The sequence below is a fragment of the Gracilinanus agilis genome, chromosome 2 (genome assembly GCF_016433145.1).
Source record: "Gracilinanus agilis isolate LMUSP501 chromosome 2, AgileGrace, whole genome shotgun sequence".
Classification (NCBI taxonomy): domain Eukaryota; kingdom Metazoa; phylum Chordata; class Mammalia; order Didelphimorphia; family Didelphidae; genus Gracilinanus; species Gracilinanus agilis.
The window spans coordinates 426,508,975-426,519,584 of NC_058131.1; the positions used below are offsets into that span (position 1 = coordinate 426,508,975).

General features: G+C 39.0%; 1 protein-coding gene across 2 annotated transcripts in view; it reads right to left on the bottom strand.

The window, feature by feature from the left end:
- Positions 1–8,495, bottom strand: part of SLC22A4 (solute carrier family 22 member 4) — a 96,605-nt gene extending 88,110 nt beyond the window's left edge. For both annotated transcript variants that reach the window (XM_044664672.1, XM_044664671.1), the window contains exon 1: positions 8,051–8,495. In XM_044664672.1, coding sequence (XP_044520607.1) covers positions 8,051–8,443 — 393 coding nt within the window. In that variant the 5' untranslated portion in view covers positions 8,444–8,495. The remainder of the gene's footprint in view (positions 1–8,050) is intronic.
- Between the last annotated feature and the right edge of the window lie 2,115 nt (positions 8,496–10,610).

Here is a 10,610-nt window from a genome sequence, read left to right on the forward strand (position 1 = left end):
AAACAAGAGCCCAGAGAAACCTAGGAAGAAAAATTTATTTGAAAGAAGCTTATAATAATGTAATATTCATATTCTAACAGGGAAAGAAGAAACAAGGGTCCCTTCAGAAGTTTAATGTCTTCAAAGGATATTGAGGAAAATAAAGAAAAACAGATCTTGGAGAAGGGTGGATTGTTTCTGTTCTGAGGATTTTAAGAGAAGCATGCTTTAGAGTAGAAAGGGAAGAAGGGGTGGTGTAGGAATAAGTTAGGATAGTCTGATAGTTTTCCATAATACAATGGAATTTGCTATTTTTCATAAATGGAGTGAGTATGGAGAAAAGAATTCCTCTTCTCTCAGGAAAAAAGGGTCTTCTCAGGAAGTAATCAATAGATCCTTTCTACCTTTATTTTGACCTCTGTGCTAACAGATGTTGACAATTTTCATTTCTGATTTCTTAAAGTATATTACCCAGGTTTTTTTTTTAAATCATGATTACGGAAAAAGGGTGAAAGAGCAAACACTGGATGACCCTCACCTGAAATGGACAAAAGAAGGTTGAGCACATACATAAATACACAAATACAGACATAATTTGTTATAGAAATATATCAAACAACAGGGAAACAAGTGGGAACAGGGAAAGAGAGTTAAGAGAAAAGATAACATTGAAAAGAGAATAATTACAAGCAAAATAAATTTCATAATTCTGAGGGGGGTATTAAAAGAGAATGCAAAGAACTAGAATCTAAGGGAGAGTTAGGAGTCTTCTATTGTTTCTTAGATAATTGGAGAGTGATCAAACAAATTGTGGTATATTAATGCAATAGAACATTATTGCACCATAAGAATAATAAGAAATGCTTTTAAAGAATGTTGACTAATATAAACTGATGTAGAATGAAGTGAGAAGAAGTTATAGTACAGTTTCTACAAAGGTAATAACATTGGAAAGAAAAACGACTTTAAGATTCCTTTTAAAGCTTTGATCAACCACATCTCCAGAGGAAATGTGATAAAACTTGTTACCCACCTCCTGTCAGGGAGCTGATGGGCACAAGATGTAGAGACATGTATTTTTGGATGTGACCATCATGTGATTCATTTTGCCTGATCATACATACACAAAAATGAAGACCATTGCATCATTTTAAAAAATGTGTAGAAGAGAATAGAAGGAAATTCAGAAGAAGCACAAACAAGATAGTTTTGAAAGTACAGAATTTATATACTTTTTAAAAATCAAGCAGTATGAAATGGACATTCACAGTTTCACAGTTTCCTCTTTTTGTATTCTGTTATGTGTATGGAAATGCTATATTCCAGTGTTTAAGTTCAGAATAACAAAATAGCATCTATCTCATGGGGCTGTTGTGAGGATCAAAAGAGATATGTGTAAAGTACTTAGTACAGTGCCTTGCAGGTAGTAGGTGCTATATAAATATCTTCTTCCTATCCCTAATATTTTTTTAAAAAGCAAACAAGAAATGATGTGTGTCATCAGGGAGTCTATATGAGATAGGACAGGTTTACCTAAATTAAAATTAAAAAGTTCAATAAATTTTATGCTATATCTTGTTCTACAGGTAATGTATGAAAGTAATACTAAATACCTTATGCAGTCTGCAGGGGAAATATTTCAAACTGAGAGGAATCAGTAAAAGTTTCCTAAAGGAGAGAGTACTTGAAGGGAAAGTAGTAGCTGAAAAAATAATAGTGGAGCCACAGAGATCAGTGTGAGCAAATTCTCAGAAATGGAAAAATATGGGAAATGTATAAGAGATGGGAAGTGATTACATTTGGCTATAGGCTGACATGTTTGGAAAGGAATCAGAATAGTTGGACTTGCCAAATATCTAAATGTTAGGCTAAGTAATTGAAATTTTATTCTGTAGAAAATAGAGAACCATGAACAAAATGACTAAAAGACCTATGATGAAAATATTTTTCACCTCTTAGCAGAGCTTCTGTACAGAAGGAGGCCTCCATTTTCAGGCAAAGACATGTATTGAACCCCCCCCCCCTTCCCTTGATTACGCTTATTTGTTACAATTGAGAGCTTTGATTTGGAATGTGTTTATGTATATGGGTGTGTAAGGGAATGTGAATTAAAGGAGAATGATAGAGATACAGAAAAGAAAGATAAGAGTATCAAGAAAATATTAAAAAATATTCCAAAGAAAATGAAAATAAGTTCAGAAGGGGATTAAAGAAGAGTAATTTTGTTAATATTCTAGGGTTCATTTTCATATAGTTAAATTTTTTTCATATACAATTCTCTTTTTTGAAAAACTCTTACCTTCTGTTTTAGAATCAATACTAAATGTCTATTCCAAGGTAGAAAAGCAGTAAGGGCTAGGCAGTTGGGGTTAAGTGATTTTCCCAAGGTCACACAGAAAATGTTTGAGGTCATATTTGAACCTAGGACTTTCCATCTCAAAGCCTGGCTTTCTATCCACTGAGTCACCTAGCTGTCCCTTACAATCCTCTTTTTGGTTCCCTTTTGCACACACAAATATTTGTTTGTTGATGATTGTAAAGCTTATAAAAAATTTAAATTTAAAAATTTAAAAATTGATGCAGAGAGCCACCAAATACTGTTAAGCAGAGGAATTATCATTATTAGAAAGGCAGGTGGGGCCCAAACCTGATGCTAAAGTTAATCCTGTGTTAGAAAAAGCTTCCTCCCTTTCCCACATCCTTTTACCAGAAACACCCTGCAGAGGTCTGGCAGGAAAGTGTGTTCTAAGGGTTCTATAGCAACTTTCTAAGATAGAAAGAAGCCAAGGAGAGAAAAGGGGCATACAGCATCCTGGGGGTGATGAGTCATTAGGCACTGAGGAGTGCCCTCCTGGGGGAGAAAACTGCAAACTGCCTGCCTCTCCCAAAAATATCAAATTTCTTTTCACTAACTGAGAAAAGGGCAGATGCTTTGGTTTTTGCCAAGTCTCAGGCTGTTTCTTTGGTAAGCCAGAGTTTATTCAACCTTTACTGTTTTTGTGGCTCAAACTTTCTCTGGCAGCTAGGTTGTCTTTGTGACCTTTAAAAGGTCATACTACTTTTCTGGACAGGGGTTCCTTAACCTTTAATCCTAGATGCCTTTGACAGTCTGGTGAAGTCTATGGACTTCTCAAAAATATATTTTTAAATTTAAATTTTTAAATATTTTTCTATGCTTATATGATTCATTTTCTTTGCTTCTCCTCTTCCCTCCCCCCTTCCAGAGCTGACAAGCAATTCCACTGTGTTGTGCGAATGTTATCACTTGATACCCATTTCCATGTTATTCATTTTTGCTACAGAGCGATCTTTTAAAGCCTAAACCCCAAATCACATACCCATATATACATGTGATAAGTGATGTCATATGTTCTTCTTTTGCATTTCAACTACCATAGTTCTTTCTCTCAACGTGGTTAGCATTCAGAAAAATGTTTTTAAATGCATAAAATAAAATACAAAGAAAACTAATTATATTGAAATATGTCATTGACATGTATAAGTATGAATGTTATATGCACATATACATATATACACATAGGTTCTAGGACCCCATATTGATATCCTTTGTACTGTAGGACACTAACCAAAAAATGGCACTGGATAGGGCACCCTCTCCCTACTCAAAATATGAAATCACACCAAGAATTTGTTAACATTCCTTTGTATTCCTTTCCTGATTCTCTTCATTCATCTCAATTATTCCATTCCATTCTCCTCTTTTCACATTCTCCAGTCAATAAAGAAGCAAAGAAGGAAAAAAGAAAGTGAAGTATCAATGGGGAAAATCAGGTGAGCCTAGGTTCCCCTTCCATCTCTCTAGCAAAGCAGAAACAAACACAGGTTAGAGCTTCAAGACTGCTTTGTTCTTGTTACCAATTGTTCACAACCAAATAAAATGCCTTCCCAAAGTGAAAATTGCAAAGAGGCAGCTTTAGGCCCTTGGTAAAAAACCCCAACCAACTCCAAACTCCTGAACAATAAGAAACATTCAAAAGAGAAATGGGCTGCCTTAGGAGGTAGAACTCACTTGAAGTCTTCAAGGATAGGAGGTCTTCAAGCAATAGGCTAACAGTGGTTTCTACCAGTTTTTCCCTCCCGAACCACTTTCAGCAACAATAAAATGTGCTGTGGTCTCCTAAAGCAATCTAATATATAATATATACCAATTATATTATGTTAATTAGTCTATTAGTAGAACAATATATATTTTTAGCTTCATTCATCAAGTACTTTTAACTATAACTATTGCCTAAAAAAAAGCTCATGCTAGTTTTGAATCACTGTAGAAACAAAACAAAAAACAAACAAAAAATAAACCTTTAAACATACAAATGTATGTTGTTATTGAAAAAAATTGTAACATCCTTAGGCAATTATTTATTGCTTAAGGCACTATTAAATTTTTTTTTTTTTTAGTGTGAACCCCTTGGGGTTTCAGAGCCACTTAATGGTCTACCCTTATCACAAGTTTGAGGACCACTAAAAGGGAACCATTGGGCTAGCATATCAATTGTTGGGGCTGCTGTAGGATTTTTGTTTTGTTTCGTTTTTGTCATATCAGCATAGACCTCTGAGATCCCTTTTAACTCCAATATTATGTGAAAAGGAACAGTGCTGAGCTATTGATTCTACCATTGGGAATATACTTTGAAAGTGTTATAAAAATAAGATATAATCTGCACGATTTCCCATGTATAATTGTCATCATATTGCTTGTTTTCTCAAGGAGTGGGTGAGGGAATGGAAGAAGGGAAAGGATTTGAAAATTTATAAAAAGATAAAAAAGTAAATAATGTTTAAATAAACTATGGTACAATAATGTAATGAAATATTAAAATATAATTTAGACCAAGGAGAAAAAGGAACACAAAGAAATATGGTAAGACCTTTTTTTTTGAAATAAAGCAAAACAAAAACATCAGAACTAGTAGACTGGAATTTTGAACATATTAGGAAAAGTTAATGAAAATGAATAAATAAAAAATATTTGATGAAAACTTAGAGGGAATGACCAGATAGTATAGTTTACTTTGTGCAATGAAATGAATTTATTTACAGGAAAAATGTCAAGGAGGAAGAAGTAAAGCCCAACTCCTCTGTACTCTCCTTTCCTCCACTATTCCAACAAAGATTTAACAAGAGTGCAGAGTAGTAATTGGGAAATCCAAGAAGATACAATAGTAAGTAATTTCAAAACTTAACATCTAGAATTTGGCCCACAGGCAAGTGACTAGGTCAGGATCTGTGGAATAGACCTGGAGTAATATGCTATCCCGCTTTTTAGCTCCGTTTACTCTGAAAATAAGGACTTGGTAGAAAAATTAGCAGCTTAGCACCAAGAGGGACAAAACTTTTTCCAAATCACAGACTCCTTAAAAGTGGAATTAATTTAAATGTTAATAGTAAACTTAGTTAAAAGTTAAATAATAAAAAGTTGTAAATGCTGGTGCTTGAAATTAAGCTTCTAATAAAATAACTATTAATAAGGATGGAGCCAACACTAGGAGTTTAGGCAGAGCCCATGGCTCAGACCAACAACTCCGGATAAAACAATTGGCAGCTAGTCAGTGCTCCAGGATCCATAGAGATTCTGACAAATAATATGTCTCCAGCACCCCACAACAGACAATACTGGACTCTGGAGTCTGTGGTTGCTCAGCAGAACAATGGGAATAAAGAAAAGTATGGAAACAATCAAGTGAGAAAAAATAAGTTTCTTTTTCCTTAAACTTTTGACTACAGCCTCCAAGATGATGATAAAAATGTACTTTGCAATAATATTCCTGAGAAGAATGAACACCAAATAAAGGGATTTTCCTGATCAAAAAACATGAGGGAGGAATATGATTGTAAGTTCCTTAAACAATTATGATGGAAGTATAGTAGGAAAATATTTAAAAATATTCTTGGTGATTCTATAGTTTGAGAGGGAACCTGTAAGAGAAGTAGAGGGCTAGCCCTGGAGTCAGGAAACCTTCAAGCTTTGCTCCTGACAAATGCTTTTTCTGTCTAGGCAAGTTACCCAACAACACTGGAACCCAGGCAATTTAAGTTATGGACAAGTTGATTTTCTGCACTGGTGGTGGAAGATTCTGGATCTGGATTTCCTCATGATTATAGATCAAAACAACTAAACAAAAGCATCCTTTTTAGAGCACTTAATATTATCCACATTTTTTTGTTATTCAGTTATTTTGGTCATGTTGGACTCTTCATGATCCCATTAGGGGTTTTCTTGGTAAAGATACTGGAGTGGTTTGCCATTTCCTTCTCTAGCTCATTTTATAGATGAGGAAACTGAGGCAAACAGGATTAAGAGATTTGCTCTGGATCACATAGCCAGCAAATTTCTGAGGTTGTATTTAAACTCAGGTCTTCCTGGCTCCAGGCCCAGCTTTTTATCCGTTGTGTCAATCTATCTGCTCCTTATCCATATTTTTCAGATGAGAAGACTGAGGCTTTAAGAATTGAAGTGACTTGTTCTTCCCAATGATGAATCAGTCAATAAATATTTATTAAGTGCCTACTAAATGCCAGGCACTGTGTTAGCTTTACAGTGGGCCAGTTTTGACTCAAATCTTTCTGCCAGTATATCTACCATTCCATAGTGTCTGGTACAAGAAATTGAGAACAATTTAGGAACAAAACGTTTGTGGGGGAAGGGCTACAAATAAGAGGTGATAAATTAAACAAATAAGATATTTTAAAAGTTTTATTCATTTCCTATGACTTAGAAAATTGGAATAAATTGCTCAAACAACTGTATTAGGTAATGGTGGTGTCCACCCCTAGTCTCCATCAGTACTTTGGTGAGCTATGATCCTGATCAAGTTACTTGCTTAATCTCTGTGTCTCAGGCAATTCCTTTGAAGTTATTTACTAAGTCAAAGAAGGTTTAGGAGCTAGTTAGTGGAGGGAATTCTCACACTCAAAGTCTCTCTTAGCCAAAATCAGATTTCCTTCTATTATCATATCAATAAAAAAAGTTTACTCTATAAACTTTGATAAACATAAGTCTCTTCTGTGCAAGATGCTGGAGGCAGAAACAGAAACCAAGAGAGTCCCTGACCCCTTTCCCACCTAGCTTACATTATAAACTGGATCTGAGGGAATATTAAATTGAATAAGCAAATGTTTGTGACGTTTTAAAATAAATATAGAGAAATTTGACAGTAGAAGTTCATAGGCTTTCAGCAGCAAAGTCATCAAAGGTTACAAAATTAGTTGGTGGACAAATGCAAAGCAAATGTCTGCCCAAGGCTGGACAATCAAGACAAGCCAGAGGTGCATGGGGGGTGGAGGGTAGGGAGGTGTAGAGAGAGAAAGAGACAGACACAGAGAGACTGAGATAGACAGAGACAGAGAGAGGAGAGAGTCAGCAGATGAATTTTAAGGCCAAAGGGATTGGGGGAGGGAAGAGGATAAATTAGCCAGGATCTGCTACTGCTACAATTAGGCTGCTTCTAGGGCACTAGGAGCCAGGGTGGAGGCCACTCTTCTCTAGACCCTGTCATTCCCTCGGAGGAGGGTTGGGGGTGGGTGGGAAGAAACTTCCCTTTTTTTTTTGGACTCTGTTCTAACGTAACACTGACTCAACTATTCTACCTTTGGACAGTTGCCGCCTGGGGCGGTTGACATGCCAACATTTGGCTCTTGGGAAATCTGTCCAGACCTAGTTATGAAACTGGAGGAAAAAAGGCGTGTTGGTAGTAACGTTTAGCCCTTTGTTGCTGCTGGCTGCTCTGGCGCGCCTTCGCCCTCACTCGCCCTGGAACTCGCTTCTGTCTCAGAGCCCCCGACCTGGCGGACGCGCTGGGGGGCGTGCATTAGTTCTTGATCGCAGATCTAAACCCACCGTTCCCGGCAGAGGCGCACGATGCAAGCTTTGCTGACACCCAGTAGCCACCCTGACTCAGGCGCGCAACCACGGAGGACACAAGCGTGGAGTCACAACGACATGCGCCCGCAAGCTCTTTGGGAAGGCAACCCATGTTTACGAGATCCCCGAGGGAGCTCCCACTAGACTCCCAGGGCTGTGGCACCCCCTCCACCCGGGTGCGACACCCACCTCAGTGATGATGGTGGATAGGTACGTGTCCTGGCTGTACTCCCAGCCGTCCAGACAGGGCTCCAGCTCCACCTGACTCAAATTCACGTCTCTCCCGGGCACCAGCCCCATGGCCGAGAAATTGGTCAACGCCACGAGCTGGTAGCGCCGGCACTTTCTGGGCACCTCTTGGCCGTTCTGCATTTGCATTGGAATACTGTGGTTGCGCCACTCGCTGCTCAGGTTTGCCGAGTCTGGCACCCGGCAGTGGTGCTCGGGGATCCCTGCCAGAAACACTATAGACATGCTATTGAAGCCATTGGGAATGATGCTGGCGCTGAGCAGGAAGAAGATGAGGCGCTGAAAGGGTCCCCACTCTCCCAGGAAGGCTGTCACCTCGTCGTAGTCCCGCATGTCTCAGCTCCGGGTAGATAGAAGGATCCCTAGGGGAAAGATGAGAAGACCTAGCGCATTTATTGAAAGACCTAGCTCATTTATTGACTGAAGCCCCGCAGAGGGGTGGGGGGGGGGGGGGGGGAAGAGTTTGTGAGGCGGGGCTTCCCCAATCTGCTCCTTCCTCCATTCCCTCCGCTTGCGCTGCCCTCGACATTGGAAGGTAGGATTGGTCGACTGCTGCTCTGAGTTCTCTTTGTCCCGCCCCTTCCCACAGGATAGGGGCGGGGGCAAGGTCTCTCAGCGGAGAGCTCCACTTGCTCTGACCTTAGTCGATCAGTTTCAGGTCAACGGGAATGCGGTCACATGTGGAGGTGTGTGAGGGTTATAATTTTCTTTAGGGTCTAAGAGAGGGAAGGAGCTTAGGGAATTTAAGTGGTCAATGACCCATCTGCCCACCGGTCTCCTATAAGGCAGAAGGGCGTTGGGCAGCGTGCGAAGATCAAGAGAACGATTCGATACAGCTGTTCTTGGCCAGACACACCACATCCAATATATTGACTTATATTTTGGGTACCACATTTTCGGAACAACATTGAGAAATTAGTTCGTATTCAGAGGAGAACAACACTAATGGGCACTGAAGACCATAGAATGATCTATTGAAAGAAATTGGTCTGGGGGCAGCTGGGTGGTTCAGTGGATTGAGAGCCAGGCCTAGAGAGGGGAAGTCCTAGGTTCAAATCTGACCCCAGACACTTCCCAGCTGTGTGACTTTGGGCAAGTCACTTGACCCCCATTGCCTACCCTTACTACTCTTCTGCCTTGGAGCCAATACACAGTATTGACTCCAAGACGGAAGGTAAGGGTGGAAGGAAGGAAGGAAGGAAGGAAGGAAGGAAGGAAGGAAGGAAGGAAGGAAGGAAGGAAGGAAGGAAGGAAGAAAGAGAAAGAAGTTGGGCTGTGGGACTTCAGTTTTATACGGAAAAGGTGCAGAAAGAGAGAAATAATCACTGCCTTCAAGTATTTGAAAGGTTATGGTGCAGAAAAGAGATTAGATTTGTTCAGCTTGTCGCTGGAGGAGTGTAATGCACGGAAATTGAAAGGAGACTAATTTGGGGGAGGATTATGGGGGAAGAACGTTTTAAAAATAAAGATATTCAAGAAAGTGAGTTCCCTGTTACTGTAATATTCAAGCAGAGGCTCTATATGATTTTTATAAGGAAAGCATGGGTTAATCAGAAGGAGTTTGAAGTTTTTTCCGATTCTGATTGTGTGGTTCTAATAAGATTTTGCTACAAAGAGACAGTAGAGGACTAAATGATTTGGGAGATGCCTCTTTGGAAGGTTCACCTGAAGAAGTATCATTGCCTGAAAGAGACTCTGGAACCCCAGGCAGCAAATTTTTGTTTTCTGTCAGACAGCCCATCATATATCTTTTTTCCTCATACATGTCAGATTATTTCCTTTTTCCTATTTCTTTAGGAATATTAGGGTAGGCCTGCAAAGGGCCCATGTAGTTATATAGCCAGTCCAGAGAAGCCCCCAAATCACAGGAGAGTACTTCTTCCTCTTCCTTTTTTCCTGAGGGAGAGCACATTTATTCCCAAGTGAGTGGAATACTCTTTGGGATGGTGATGGGATGAGCCTGCAAATCACAGAGAATTGTAGGTGTGTAAGCTTGAAGTGGAGACCTCTCAGAAGGCTTCTGTTTTCTCAAGTGTTGAATTTTTTGGGGATTCAGTTTAGGTTGGGTAGGTGACACAGGAGATAGAATGCTGAATCTCAAGTTAGGAAGACTAGAGTTCTGGAAAAAATATTATTGCTCATGGGTAGGCCAAGCCAACATAATAAAAATGACAGTTCTACCTGAGTTAATTGCCATACCAGTCAAACTACATAAATATTTCAGAGCAAGAAAAAATAACAATAAAACTCATCTGGAAGGAGAAAAGGCCAAGAATATTGAGGGAATTAATTAAAAAATACAAAGGAAGGTGGATTAACTGTACTAGATCTCAAACTGTATGATAAAGTGGCAATCATCAATACAATCTGCTACTGACTAAGAAATAGTATAGTGGATCAATGGAATAGATTAGGCTCTCAACATCTAGTAGTAAATGACCATTGTAACCTAGTGTTTGACAAATCCAAAAATCTAAGCTTTTGGAAGAAGAATTTACTA